This window comes from Gadus morhua, chromosome 16, assembly GCF_902167405.1.
Source record: "Gadus morhua chromosome 16, gadMor3.0, whole genome shotgun sequence".
In the NCBI taxonomy this organism is placed as follows: domain Eukaryota; kingdom Metazoa; phylum Chordata; class Actinopteri; order Gadiformes; family Gadidae; genus Gadus; species Gadus morhua.
This window is the reverse complement of record NC_044063.1, coordinates 10,809,784-10,825,817: the sequence shown is the minus strand read 5'-3', so window position 1 is coordinate 10,825,817 and position 16,034 is coordinate 10,809,784. Positions and strand designations below refer to the sequence as shown.

The window sequence follows — 16,034 nt, the reverse complement described above, 5'->3', positions numbered from 1 at the left end:
ATGAACATAAATGAAACCCTACCAAACAATTTGTCATTTTTATATGATGATTAAAATATTACTCATATATAATATAATATACAAATACTATAGAGAAAATAATGTATGATCTTTTCCTGGCAGTCTGTGTGTTTGAAAATTAAGCAAATGTATCTTTCAGGTAAATCTCTGTGAATGTATGCATTCATTTGTTACTTTATTAAACTACCCAGTCTACCTACTGTAATGTTTTTCATGTGCAACAACTAAGAAATAATGTATACAAACTAAGATTGAGTCAAAAGACAAATAAGACCAAAGACAAATGTTTGCACATTTCCATTATGAATCAGTCATTTATGAGGATTACTAGATTAAAAAGAATTCGTTGACAGTGGAAAACAAGACTAGTACATCATAAATAGCTACATTTAAGGCCAATCTCTGTCTACTTAGGCTATTTAGTAGTTACTTTATGAAACTGCCCCATCTACCTACAGTCATTTCCTTTATGATTGTGGCTTCTCCAAGTAAAAGAAATACAACACCAAGTATAAACACAGAATGAATTTTTTCATAGTTACAGTAATAGTCATTTTAGAGAATTGTAAAGTTAAAAAAATGTCATTGGACAATGCGAAACAAAGTATTTGTCAAAATACATGAACAATAGCTATATTTAACCACTGTAAATGTGGGGTATTAAGCGGTTATGTTATGGAATGTCCCATTATACTGTATCGACAGTGATTTCCTATTTAAATCTGGGTTTCGTTCAGTTTGAACTACAGAACAACTAAATTATATTAGCCTACATTTTAATTTCGAAGTTGACTATATTTTCGTATCGTTGTTGTTTGTTTGTGACCGTCGTTTTTGGGTTGGGGTTAGGGTTACTCCCATCGTAAATTTCTCCGACTTGGCTCATTTAGGACCCAAAAGTACCTACTTGGGCCCTTTTCCTTTAATACAATGCATAGAAAGCGGCTAAATTTTTCCTAAATGAGTGAATGAAATTTATTTATTTATTCTACTCACAGAGCAATTGCATCCGCAACAAATGTCATTTTATGGACATTGGTTGTTCTTTTTTGAAGCCGAAAAGCTTGTCTCTATTTACTGCAATTGTTTGGGAGTAAGCTCCCCAGGCAGATATTGTTGGGTGTTATTTCTTTAATCACAGTCATAGCCGTTTTGTTTGTTCTAAAGGCCTTGTGTTTGGTCCAAGTCCCAGATTTGTTCCGGATAGTACAATTCTATATTGTGACTGAATGCAAAGATTGCTGAAATTGTCTGATCCCATCTTCATTCCCTTGTCTTTTTATCTGCGACCTGTTCTCCTTGCTGTGCAATGCCTCATTTGCTTTATGAACATCATAGTCGGGCCACTTTCCTTGAAATGATATTGAACTTTGTTGAAGTTTTGGCTGTAGAGTTGAGTGGACTGCCACAAATCAAAAAATTGTCTTCATCTGTCTTCTTCTGACTTTAAAACCTCTGGGGCCGTATTCACAAAGGATCTTAGGGCTAAAAGTAGGTCCTAACTGGCGAATTTAGGAGTAGGCCTAACTCCTAAAATTAATGGGCGTGTCACTCTTAAATTTAGGACTCCTAACTTTTTTCACTAAGAGCAATTCACATAGTATTTTAGGCCTAAAAGTAGCACCTAAGTCTAGGAGAGCTTAAAAGTCCTCAAGAGGACTCCTAACTCAGTAAGACCTATTCACAAAGAATCGTAAAATGCCTGCGAGACGAAATGTTAGGGTATTAAACTTGTTGTGGAGTAGTGCGCGATGCATTAACATCCCAGACTAACAGGAATAATCCGATTAGTCCCGAAATAAAATGTTTGGCCACACTAGCAACAGGGGAAATGCAACTTTGCAATGCCGACGATTTAAAAAAATCGCAACCATCAGTCAGCCGTGCCATAAACTTTCCTTTGGGCATTCAACAATTACACAGGATCAAAGTCAACTTCATGGCACTTGCAGGTATGCCCGGTGTGGTCGGTGCTATTGACGGGACGCACATAAAAATAATTGCGCCATCAAAAGACGAGGACGTGTTGGTCAATAGGAAGAAAGTGCATTCCATCAACACGCAGGTTGTTTTTGATGCAAATTTTAACATGGCCTACTGGATGTTGATGCAAAGTGGCCTTGAGCTTCAGCTACCCATGATCCGCGCATTTTAATGGTGTGCGGTCTGAGGCAGCTTTTTGAGATGTACCAGTTGGGTGTCACTTGCTGGGTGACAGTGACTATCCATGCAAGACGTGGCTCTAGACACCGTGGCTCTAGACACCCTACCTCAATCCACAACCAGTCGTGTATGTTTGTGTGCTATAGCATACATGGAAGAAATCAGTAAACGATAATAAATATGGATTCAACAAATAAAAGGCATCAAAGAGCCAATACGATGGGTTTTTACGCATAGGACTAAGCGTAATCTGCGTAATCACTTACATGTTATACTTTAATGTTGTGGAGAGAGAGGAATTGGGCAGATGAAACGTCGGTTTCATGTCCTCTACGGCGAAATACGCCTCACCCCAGAGAGGGCAAGCACAGTAATCACTGTATGTGCCATTCTACACAACCTCTGCAAGCGGAGGAACATTCCACAGCCAGACGATGATGATGATGATGATGATGATGATGATGATGATGATGGCGATCAACATGACAAGGAATTTGGCCGTGTGGTACCGAGTGGACAGGCATTTAGGGATCACTTTGAAAACACATTTTAGGTAAACACCTTGGCACAAATCAGTCAATACTTGTGTAGTTCATAACATTTATTTTCTTTTACATTTTACGTATTTTTATTGTTTGCTTTCTCTCTCTTGAACGTGCAGGCTACAACGTCATTATCGTGGTCTGCACAAAATTGTCATCATGCGTGTATTCTGCTAACTGCACTATAACTACTTAATAGGAATTCATTACTAGCCTAGGCTATTTCCTTGTTTTTCAGTGATTCAGTGGGCTCGTCTGAACAACCAATCACCGAACTGACCGCTTCTAAAGTCGTGCACGAGAATTGACGTAATCCATAGCAACGGCGCGTCACTCTTAGTTCACTCTTTGTGATTTATTCTTAGTAAGAGTAGGTCTCAGCGGCTTTGTGAATAACTTTTAAGAAAAAACTCCTACGTAAAATGTTTTAGCGCGAGTTAGGAGCACTCCTAGCGGTAGGATAAAATGCTTTGTGAATACGGGCCCAGGTGATGGGCCAATGGTTTTCTTTCGCAGCCATGCATATTATTATAGAAAATCAAAAATGTGACCCAGAGAATTTTATAAGATCAAAGGACATGGGAAGAGGATTAGTCCAGTCAAGTCTAATTTACTTGTATAGCCCTTAATCACAGTAAGTCTTAAAGGGCTTTTCAGGCCACATATTCATGATTTAAGCACATAAGAAATTGATGTAGGCCAAAACAACTGACAACTGATCAATCAATGCTCTTTTTGTCAACCCATTATTTTACAGAACTTGATCCTTGTTAACCTTTTTCCTTCCTTCATTTTATCATATGAGTGTAAACAGTTTAATTCATTAGAATTTATTTTATCTTAATCAAATCATCAATTTCATCTCACATTACTTATCGCTAACATTTGAAACAGATGCTGTAGCACTGTGCACAGGATCTACACTCAACAGAGCGTCTCTGTCTGTATAATGGTATAACGGTTGGTGGTGCTGACGATAAAAGAAAGCCTCTTATTTAACAAAAAAGACAGTGAGGCCACAAACTCATATTAATTGACCCACGTAAAAACATAAGGGTAATAACAATAGCATCATCTAAGTTACCTCTGGAGAAATAACACCTATGAATGCCACATGGGAATAAAGTAAGACGTCACATATCCAATACTAAAATAAAATAGGGCTATTTGGTCATTCATCTGTAGGCTGAGGACCAGCATCTCAGGTAAGTGCGCTGAATAAGCGTGTGTACTGTTAGTTAGAATATTTGTGAAACTAACAGTGAACTAAAGTTCACTGGATTTGGCATTTCTCTTACTTTGTTATTTCATCATTGACAGCTGGAATATAAAGACATCCATCTTCCTATTTAAATTGGATGCGTGCTGATGCAATTGTTTGATCCTTGATTGTGTGAATGTTAACAAATTTCCTTCTTTACGTTTTCTTCCCAGTTCACATATCAACATGCAGAATGTGACTGGGTTGTCGGGCAATTCAACATCTCCAACCAATTTACACGTTATCATCAAGGTGTGTGTGGTGGTTCCCTTCTTCTCCATCTTCCTCTTCTGTATCGTGCTCATGCTCTACATCTTCGCATCTAACCGGCACTTCATGGACAGCACTCGCTATATCTTGTTTGCCTTCATGCTGGTCAACGACACCCTAGTAATGTTGTCCTCTGTGCTGCTCTTTCTGCTGGCAATGGGCCAATTGAGGTTCCCCATTGTCTTCTGTGCCCCCCTGCTGTTTTTCTCCACTGCTTCCTTCCTCAACACCCCTCTCATCCTAGCTACCATGTCACTGGAGCGCTACGTGGCTATCATGTACCCACTGCAGTGCCCACCTGCGTGGCGGTCCGACCGCGTCTGGATCATCTTGCTGTGCCTGTGGCTCATCAGCTGTGTCCTCCCCACGGTAGACTTCTCCATAGCGGGGGCTCGTCCCGGACTGGACGTCCTCTCCACGCCCGTCTATTGCAACCTAGGGGTGCTGAACTCGTCTTCCAGCCAGAATATGTTCAAGGTCTCCCTGAATGGACTTTTTTTTGGGGCTGTGGCAGTCATTATCCTCTACACCTACATCAGGATTCTCCTGGAGACCAAGAAGATGAGGCGGGACAGGAGCTCTGTGAACAAAGCCATGCACACCGTGCTGCTCCACGGCTTTCAGCTGCTGCTCTGCCTCATGTCCTTCACCAATCCCATTACAGAAAGGCTACTCCTTCTCAACACCTATTGGCCACCCAGTGACATCTACTTCTTCACCTTTTTCTGTTTTATCCTTATACCGCGTTTCCTCAGCCCACTCATCTACGGCTGGCGGGACAAGAGCCTGAGAGACCACATGAGAAAAGCAACTTTCTGCTGCTCTCATCGTCTCAGGACCCATGGCCTGCTGAGGCCATCTAGATTTGGAAATGATTGATTTATTTTTTACCAAAAGAGAAATTAGTGTGATAATACTATCCATAAGATACAGTTTTTCCGTTTCTTATTTTGTGTGTATACGTGTTTTGAAGACAATGCTTGAAAGATGATGTTATGAATTTATTACCACACCGTAAAAAAGTTGTAAATTACATGTAATATATTGACAACTGGGTGGCAAAGATGCCAAACTTGGAGGGGATTTTTTGGGTCAAAACTAGAGTGTGCTTTAGAAAAAAAAAAATACATTTTTCAGTTACAATCTTTTGGCACTGGCAATAAGGCATATGCACTTGAGTAATATGTAACAAATCATATTTGTTCTAACAATCTAGTTATATCACAACGTATAACATAATAATTGTTTCTTCATGTGATGTTTTCTATACTGCAGTTAATAAAGTCACGATCGTTTTCTGAATTATTTTGTTCAGTAAAATTACAAATAGTTTTTTAATATTTATTGACCTATTCTTTCTGTAATCATTATTTATAACATATGAAGTAGGTGGGCCCTTATTTTAGTTCCACTTATTCAATAAAGATGTGTTTAGACAGGTTTTTACACACATAAAGATTATTGAAACATCAGAATTCGACACAAAGGGTTATGAGCATATATGTATCTGATCATGGCAAAATGTATTGAAACGTCAGCAGTAGATTTGCTTGTCTTCATAAACTGTGGTTAATAAAATTATAGGCTTAATTTTTCCCCTGCATATACAGCGGAACTTTTGCTCATCATAAGGAGCAGTAGGGAAAGTGCCTATTAGGTCCTATTGGACTTGAGATATTGTTCACTCAGAGTACAAAGATTAACTTGAACTGAGAAACTACTCAGATATTACTTTCTGCTTCGGTTAAAACGACTTGCCGACTACTAATTCAATTCTGAACAGACATGTTTAGGCCGCCGAATCATACAATATTATAGAAGTGTCAACGACTTATATTGGCAATAAATAATAGCATCTTGGGGATATCAACATTGAACAGCGATGCACAATAAGCAGAAATTCTAAGGTTCCAACCTTCATGTCTAGAACCTCTCCTCTGACCAATGATTATCAATCTATAGTCTCTAGCACCCTCTTCTGTTGGAAGGGGGAGCTGTGCTCCATTTATTGTTCACCTTTTGTTGGATTAAAAATATTCAATGTTTCATATACAGTTAATGTATATGAACCCACCAAAGCCTATAAAGATGGATGTAGGCCTATTTCTACAGCACAACAACCTACATTTAATTAAAAGGTTTAGTTTTTTTCAACTGATCAATCAATTTATTCTACACAGTTTTTGTCTACCCTTTATTTTTCAGAATTTGATCCTTTTCAACCTTTTTCTTTCCTTAATCTTTCCTTCCTTTATTTTCATTCATTTTAATGGATTTTATCATTGTTTCGTGTTCTGAAATAATGTCACTCCTCTCATCCCTCTTTACACAACAAATGAAGATGTCTAACAACTTTATAAATGTATATCTGGCTATTATTAAAACAAGCCTTGTGAAGATGAACATGTAAGGGGAAACTCACATTCGAAATACAACAAGATATCACTGAAAGAAATTTGGAGTGACATTTACTTAAAAAAACTAAGGCATGTTTTTCCACACAGAAAGTGCTAGTAATCTTTACTCAGGCTATTTCTAAGTAATATTTACTTACTAGAACCACTTATTTTTTATGAAAAATTCACAAGTAAATTGCACTGACAATACTTGCCTATGGATTGTAACTTTCACTCAGATTACCATTGCATCTAATTACAAAACCCAAGTAAACGTTGCTCATGATTCTTTGTGTTTCTTACTCATCTTTTCTTTGTTATATTTTATGTAATTATTAAGTAATATTTAATAGGAATGTATTAGTTAATATTAATTGAATTTAGTAAATATTTTTACTATTCTAATATTTCAATATTTTCCAGAAACAAATATTTGCATCTTAAGGGATGTTTGAAATACACTTTTATTTCACATTTGAAATGGCATAGATGTATTTAAAATACATAACATAACCACACAGAACTTCCTGCTAGCAAATTTGAAAACAGTGTACACACACACACACACGCACACAAAAGCTCAAAAGTAAAGCCGTTTAGGATTTGAAAAATTCAATGCGGAATGACAAAGCACCAACTGACTTTAGGACTGATATTCCAGCATACAAACAAATACAGTGTTACAGTTGACTTTTCAGAACAGCAAAGAATGCATACATAAACTGCAATGGCTACCTTTGCAGACATTCTCAGGATGTTCAGGACAGAAATAACTTAAAAACTAAGCAAAACTTGAAATTTCAGTCAGAAAAATGACAAAAGTAAAGAGATTGTTTGTGCTGGACAAAAGCACAAATAGCACTGGAACGCTCACGCTAAAAGTTTATTGTGGAGAAACTGGACCTTTGGTGACATTGTAATGACGTCAAGCTCAAGAAACAGCTTCTGAAATACTTCAAACGTATATTTCAGTTTAAGTGGGTAACTTAAGTTTACAGCATAGATGACACCCATGAGCAGGAGGCAAGCGTTTGTCACACTTGATGATGACTGACACATACACAGGATCTTGGATTTCCTGTGCCACATTGGGATGGATGACGTTGATCTGCATCATGTGATTACTGCAGTCCTCTTTCACTGCTTCTTGGCTGACGTCCTGTGAAAACAAATAAGGCACAATGAGAAACAAACTAAGAATCGATTCCAAGTAAAAGAAAAGCTTAAGAGAAAAAAAACTTGAAAATAAAAACAAAAAAGGTATACTCAATTTAGTGTACTCAAATCCAACAATATTCATATGGCACTTTTCATACATAAAGTTAGACAACGTGCTTCACAGAGGCTGACCCTGAGCCAAAGAAAGTCACTTTTGGGGGCCATCCAGACTGAGGGGGGTCATCGCCCACGACCATAGGGAGTGCCGCCACAGTGACCACCCTGGCCCGGGCAGACAGGAGGCTCCACACAGGGGTGCAGAGCCCTCCAGCCACCCAGGCTGGAGCTATCTATGGGACTGCACCCGTGTTGGTAGACCAGAACTAGTCCCAGTGTGGAAGGTCCCCATGGGGGAAACACTGGTGCTGAAAACTGAGGGATTAAAATAGGTTATAAAAAAGGTATTAATTAAATTACTCTTTTGCTCATAAAATAAAGTTAATAAGTGATCGTTAAATAGAGACAAAAGGCAACCCTTAAGTGTTCTTAAATTATTTACTTTGTGGATATTCCGAAAGCCAAAACGTGGCTTGTTAAATTAACAGGTTGGCTGGAAATATCCCCAAGAACACTTAAGGGTTAAAGTTTAAGATAGATAAGATAAAGATTAAATATGATTTAAAAAAAAATGGGTAAGAGCATAAAAATAGTTTAAGAAATCAGTTAAAAGCCTGATTGAAAAATGTGCATCTTTTGAGTCTTTTAAAAAACATCACAAGTGAACACCAGATTATAAGGCTAGACAATAATTTTAATATGGTCATGATTATCATCAGATACCTGATAGTCTTTGATCAGCTCCTCTCCACTCTCTCCAAGATACTCAAATAAGCAACGGATGATAATGTCCCTTCTGCCGTCGACATGATGCTATTAAACACAAAAAGAATTTATTGCAGAGAATACATAACATATGTAGCATACATACATCACAGCACGTATAGATGGAAACAGAAAGTTACCCATGGGGAATGTAAGCCTGCAACTGCATTCTAACGTGAAGTGTCCAACTAAACATACATCTTTTACAGTAGAGGTCAACCAGAAGTTCTATAACCACTGTACGAAAGGGCTACAGCGCCACTTAGGGTAGCGGATTCAGCCATGCTCCGGCCATTATCCGATCTCTAAAGGCCATGTACGTTCGGGCAATTGACATGGTCCGTTCGAGTAGCAAAATCGGTATAAGGTTTAATCCAAGCTATCCCATGTAAAAGCACTGTGTGTTCTGCTAGCGGGAGGTTCAGATCTACAGGTGTGTTCAGCGTCGAAGTCAAGACACTCGGACACAGTGGTTCCGGCCACGTTGGTTGAACATACATCGCTGTAAAATGTGTGCGGGAATTCCACACATTATAAGTGTTGGATTTGCAGGCATAAATTAAATTGTGCACAATCCCAAGCTGCCCGTTTTTGTTTTTGAAGACGCTAGTTAAGGCGGCAGGCATGTGTTGCTTTGGCGGCCGCCTAAGCTGTAAAGTGCTGTCGGAAACCCACCTCGTGGCGCTAGCAAAGTTAGCTAGCAGGAAAATACACTATTTGTTAGCGCCGCATCCGCATCTGCTTTCAGTGCGGAGAAACTGACTTAAGTAGGTGAGCCAACAGGAACGTACAACATTTGTTTCGCTTAAAACTTACCTTCGTGGTTCATACACGTTCATCTTCCCCATCTCATTCAACAAAGTCTGCCAACCCAGTTGAAATGTGGAACTTGGACTGTCACTGGAGTACACCACGTCTCGGACGAAAGACCGTTCAAATGTGGGGAGGGGCTTTGACGTCATGCTCCGAATGTTCGTGAAAGTTGCCAGGTTCACTGATATCACTCAAGTACATTTTACTTGGAAATATCAACTAATTAGGCCAATGAACTGGTTTAGTGAATATTACTTGGATCGAATGATTCAATTTACATACAAAACTGAGTAGGCATAATTACAAACAATCACCAAGTAATGCACTACATTAAAACTGGTATTTTAAAGTAAAAGCACTGAATTCGGATTTCTTTGTAGAATTTACATACATAATTGAAATAATAATTACAGGGCCAAAAAATCATTTTTTACAGTGATGTTACTACACAGATGTAACATATCAACTTATCACACAAAGATACTGGTATGATCTATTTATTAAACAACTTTTCAATATTCAACTATCATCAGTGTCCAAAATATTCCCTGCCGTATATTGGATCTGGTCCTAGTGTGCAGACCTTCTGTGTCCTGTGAACCTTCTGGCAACACTGCCCCCCCTGCGACCTGTTGTTCCGTTTCAGAGGAAGGCTCTGGATACCAGTCACTGTCCAGCGTGGTATGTTCTCCTGTTGGAGATATCTCTAGTTTTTCTGGCACTGGACAAATGTCCTTTCGGTTCCTACGATATGTCTTTCCATTCTCCAGAACTACATAGGAAGGTTCACAAGTTGGTCTATGCACATCCCCAGGGACCACCGTGTGTCTTGGTCCTTGGGGTGAAGAAGGACTCTCACCGTTTGACCTTGGATGAAAGCAGTCATGTTCCGTGCCCGAGCATCATAGTGCTGTTTCACTGTCTGTCCCCTTGCCTGCTTACTTTCAGTGACATTCTGTACCATTTTGGGCTTTAGTTGTGTGTCTCTGATGGGCAGGAGTGTGCGTGTCCGTCGGGACATGAGCCTTTGCACTGGGGAGCTACCAAGTCCTTCCGTTGGAGTGTTCCTATATGCCAGAACAGCTTTCCATGGATCTCTTCCCTCCTGGGATGCCTTTTTGAGCAGCGTTTTGGTGATTTTCATTTTTCCATGCTCTGGCTGTGATAGGGGGATGACGTGCCATGTCTAAAGTCCCGGTCCTTGGCAAAGAGCTGAAAGTCCATTCCTGAAATTGGCGGGCCATTGTCATTGAAAACATTGTGGGGAGTTCCATGTCTACTGAATTGTCTCTTGCAGCAGTTAATAACGGTGGATACAGTGTAGTCCGTCAGTTCTTCTTGCTCCCAATAGTCAGAATAATAATCCACCATGATGTATGTGCTTTTGCTTATAGAGAACAAATCTATTCCCACTTTAGACCATGGGATGCGAGGGACTTGATGGGGAATCAGTGTTTCTGTCTGTTGTCGTAGCTGGACTGAGTTGCAGGTGGAACAGCTGCTGATGAAGTTTCTTATGTCCTTCGTCATGTCTGGCCAGAAATCAGTCTCGCAAGTTTTCCGGAGGCTGGCCTCTATTCCTGAATGGCCTCTATTCCTGATGAGCACTCTGTTCCCTTTGAAAATGAGGCCCTTGTCTATTGTGAGCTCTTCTTTGTATGACCAGAAAAGTTGTAGTGACTGCCCTATGTGATGTTTACTCTCTGGCAAGCCTCTGGTGATGTTTGCCTGAAGTATCTGAAGCACTGGGTCCTGTGCTGTGTGCGACGTGATAGTCTCTAGCATCTGAGGGGTGAAGTTTATATCACAGGCATGACTCACCTGTTCGAGTTCTGGCTGGGTGAGGCCCATGGCATAGACTGTGGTTGGGGTTTGCTTTTGGGCGCGTTCTGTATTCGCTAGAGTTGACCTGGACCGGAAGTCTGCGATGTGTAGCGCTTTGCCTGGCTTGTAGATCACTCAGAGCTGGTATCTTTGTAGCCTGAGCATCAGCCGCTGTAGCCTCTTTTGTGCTGAAAGCAAGGACTTTTTAAAGATAGTTTCAGGTGGTTTATGGTCTGTATGCACCGTGACATATTCTCTGCCATTCAAGCATTGGTCAAACTTATCACATGCAAAAACAATGGCCAGGCATTCTTTCTCAATCTGCGACTGCGCGTACCTTTGTTCTGTGTCCGTCAGTGTTCTAGATACGAATGCCACTGGTTTCCCATTCTGTAAAAGGCACACTCCCAAGCCTGTCTCACTGGCATCACCTTGCAGCGTGACTTCTTCCTGGAGGTCATAGTGTTTGAGGACTGGGTGGTGCGTGATTAGGCGCTTAATGGTCTCCAGCGCTGTGTTGTGTCCTGGCAGCCATGTCCAGGCTATATCTTCGTCGGTCAGACGTCGGAGAGGCTCACACACATCTGATAGGCTCGGGAGGAACTTTGATAGATAGTTTCCAAACCCTAACAGTCTCTGGAAAGATTTGACGTCTGTCGGTGTCTGCATGTTCTGCACAGCTGTAATCTTGTCAAGATGTGGACGCAGGCCCTCTGATGTGAGGCGATAGGGCTTCAATATTCTTGTCGTGGTCTGCCATGGCGTCCTCGTCGGTGTCTTCACATCCATACACCAAGATGTCATCTGCTTTTACGCTCACACCTTTCAGGCCCTCCTCTGACTTTCCTCCTCTGCTGGTTTTATACCAAATGGCCTTCTCAGCCATCTGTATCTTCCTTCAGTTGTCCAGAATGTGGTCTAATAATGTTGTAGATCAGTGGTTTTCAAACTGTGGGGCGCGCCCCCCCTGGGGGGCGCCAGAGTTCTTCAGGGGGGGCGCGACGTGAGAAAATAATAAACCCGAAAAAAAAACTGAAAGTCGATGATTCAAATCATCAGTCGTACTTCAGCTGTAGAAGTAACATAACTAAATCAAACCATTTAACAAATCTACACACTTGTATCTTCAATAATATCTAAACAGAATTTCGATATCATTTAAAATTTCTTCAGAATCAGTTTTAGTATACCGCTTCGTTTTCAGCTGTTTTCATTGAAGACGTCAGCCCATTCTGATACACCTACTTCTAGACATCGTAACTCATTCATTTTTTAACCGATTACCATCGTTCAAACCATTAAACAAATCTACACACTTGTATCTTCAATACAATCTAAACGGCATTTTGATAGCATTTATACTTTTTTCAGAATCACAGTTTTAGTTTCAAACATCGTTTTCAGTTGCTTATAATAATTTAGGTCACCATAGCAACGCCGGTAAACAAACCCCGCCGAATAGTCGAATCTCTGGACTGAAAAGGCAGAACTGATTCGACTCAGAAAGTTCAGAGTCGGGGACCCTGAATGAATCTGTGTAAACTGGCAGTTTACACAGATTAAGATGTTCAAATGTATTTAAAAAAGGTTAAGCTAAAACATGCTTAGATAAAGTTGTTAAATTGTGCTAGAAATGTGTTTAAAAACGCACAAAGATGGTGTAATGTTTCAGAAATATGTTTCAAAAATATGTTTCAAATGTTTCAAAAATATGCTACAAATGTTTTAAAATTATGATCAGAGATGTTTAAAATGTGTAAAATAATTAAGATGGCTTTCAAAACACAGGTATTTAGAACATTTTTTCTTTTTGGGGGGGGGGGGGGCTCAGCTGAAATTTTTTCTCAGAGGGGGGGCTCACTCTCTCACACCTTGAAAACCCCTGCTCTAGTATATATGGAGGAAATCAGTAAACAATAATAAATATGGATTCAACAAATAAAAGGCGTCAAAAAGCCAATCCTACGATGTGTTTTACGCATAGGACTAAGCGTAATCTGCGTAATCACTTACATGTTATACTTTAACTGTGCTCCCGGTTGTGGATTGAGGTAGGGTGTCTAGAGCCACGTCTTGCATGGATAGTCACTGTCACCCAGCAAGTGACACCCAACTGGTACATCTGAAAAAACCTGCCTCAGACCGCTCACCATTAAAATGCGCGAATCATGGGTAGCTGAAGCTCCAGGCCACTTTGCAACAACATCCAGTAGGCTATGTTAAGATTTGCATCAAAAACAACCTGCGTGTTGATGGAATGCACTTTCTTCCTATTGACGAACACGTCCTCGTCTTTTGATGGCGCAATTATTTTAGTTAGGAGTCTTAAATTTAAGAGTGACACGCCCATTATTTTTAGGAATTACTCCTAAATTCGCCAGTTAGGACCTACTTTTAGCCCTAAGATCCTTTGTGAATACGGCCCCAGATCTACACTTAACAGAGCGTCTCTGTCTAAATAATGGTTGGTGGTGAAGACAGTGACGGCACCATTAGTGTATGCACCAGATAAATAAACATAATTATATATCCCATAATAATCTTCAGAACATTTCCTCCCAAATCTTTATTGAAAATACAGAAGAATGCCCAACTTCAATTCATTGACCCAAGCATAAACATAAAGTTAATAGCCATAGCATGATCTGAGTTACCTCTGGAGAGTAATAACTCCTATGAGAACTACATTTGAGTAAGGGATGACAAATCACAACCATGGCTCCTACATAAGACGTCACAGATCCATAATAATAAAATAAAAAACGACAAACTACGTATATGCCTGGACCTGGGTCCGCTGAACAAGGCCCTACTGAGATCACACTACCAGATGCCCACAATAGAAGAAATACTGCCGGAATTAGCAAAGGCCAAGATATTCTCAGTATTAGATGCAAAAGATGGCTATTAGCAAGTGCGACTGGATGACGAGTGGGTATGATTTTGGGTGTTGACACTATGTATGACATGCTTGGGGTCTATGTGAAGTAGGTCCAGTCTCTGGCAGGTGTCGGCTGATAGTAACGGTATCTGTGATGTCTCCATTATCGGAAATTTGAGGATTTGCGTTTGATCTGTTTTGAGTTCATATTCTCCTCTGGGTCTTATCAGTGTGCCATCATACAACTTAAGCATTGCTTTGCTGGGTAACAGAGCTGGGTTACCGTCCTGTAGTATGCGTTGTAGGTCAGTGAATCCCATTACATTGCTGACATTTTAGATTCTGTCCAGGTTAATACTCCAGTGACTTTTCCCTGTCTGTGGCTAGCTTGAGATTCACCATTTGTTTGCAACATTGTCTAGTCAGTTGACTTGAGAGACGTACCACATCACATCTGACCCTTCTGACTGGCTGTCATCCCCTACAAGATTCACCTGAGGTTTGTTCTGTGCACTCCTATACACCCGGGAAAAATTATTTATTTCGCCACATTTCTTGCACGTGACTCCATATGCAGGGCATTTGGTTCTTGAGTGCATCGATCCACAGTACTGACAGACTGATTCTTTATCTTGCCTCTGCTTGTTGTTACTGGCTACATTGTGCTGTTTGGGCCCCTTCTGGGCACGTGGTTCTGACTGACATTCCCGGGAGGCATATCTGTGGCTTGACTCTGAATTCTGCCCACGGGACTTGTAATGTACCGACTATCGTTCCCCTCCTAATTTCTTAATCTTGATTTTTGTTTGTTCACTGGAGCGACACATGTCAATAGTTTTCATCAGGATGAGATTGGGTTCTCTAAGCATGCGCGCCTGTGTGTGTGCGCTTGAATCCTTCGTGCCCATAACAAGCCTATCCCTAACAAGGTCGTCCTTAAGTGCGCCAAACTCACATGTGTCTGCTAGCCCTCTCACTTTGGCTACATACTGCTCTGTTGTTTCACAATGGCTTTGTTTGCAGTCATTAAACACAAATCACACAAATCACAATGTATCACATTTCTGTTTGGCTCATAATGTTTCTGTAGCGCATCTATTATTTTTGCCGAATCCTCCGTCTGCATCTTGCATGTGCAGGTGCCTTTGAAGCTGGAGACATTCCTTACCCATGATTATCAATAGAGTTGCTACTCATATTTTCTCATCTTTCTCGTCCTGTCCTATCGCAATCTTGTCATTTTCCCACTCTGCGGGGAAAAAATTCCAGTTGTTGTAGACATCACCTTTCATATCCATTGGCTACAGGGCTGGAATGTTGCACGCCATGCTGATGGCTTGCCGTTCAGCTGCTCGTGGAGCTGATGTTTGGCGGCTATATGATGACTCCACTCATAAAACAAAGCTTCCTTCAGGTTCTCACTTCTGACACCATGTTTTGGGTTCTGAAATAAGGGGGCTTGTAGTAGCAACCGGGCTAGCTTTAATGCAGTTAACAACAACACAGTCAACGCATGTCTCTCCTCTCCACTTGAATGCCATTGCCTACCTTACTGTCCTGTCTCTAGCGGCATCAGCTGGCCGGATGGTATCGTAACAATTATCAATATCATCTTGCATTACTTATCACTATATACCTGATGCATATTTGTCTCATATTAACTTAAGTGAATTTGAAAAAGATGCTGTACAGATCTACACTTAACAGAGCGTCTCTGTCTAAATAATGGTTGGTGGTGATGACGATACAATAAAGCCTCTTATTTAACACACTGACACAAGACAGTGACGGCACCGTTAGTGTATGCACCAGATAAATAAACA

At 40.4% G+C, this 16,034-nt stretch overlaps 1 protein-coding gene and 1 long non-coding RNA gene across 2 annotated transcripts; one reads left to right on the top strand and one right to left on the bottom strand.

Moving 5' to 3' along the window:
* Positions 1-4,130: 4,130 nt before the first annotated feature.
* LOC115561484 (odorant receptor 131-2-like) lies at positions 4,131-5,524 on the top strand. Its single transcript, XM_030381593.1, has one exon. It carries the CDS (start codon positions 4,174-4,176, stop codon positions 5,134-5,136), a length of 963 nt encoding a protein of 320 aa, XP_030237453.1. The 5' UTR covers positions 4,131-4,173; the 3' UTR covers positions 5,137-5,524.
* Positions 5,525-7,098: 1,574 nt separating this feature from the next.
* On the bottom strand, positions 7,099-8,887 carry LOC115528924 (uncharacterized). Its single transcript, XR_003973405.1, has 2 exons — positions 8,652-8,887; positions 7,099-7,812 (listed from the first exon to the last, which is right to left on the bottom strand). It is a non-coding gene; the product is annotated as an uncharacterized LOC115528924 (long non-coding RNA).
* Positions 8,888-16,034: the final 7,147 nt, after the last annotated feature.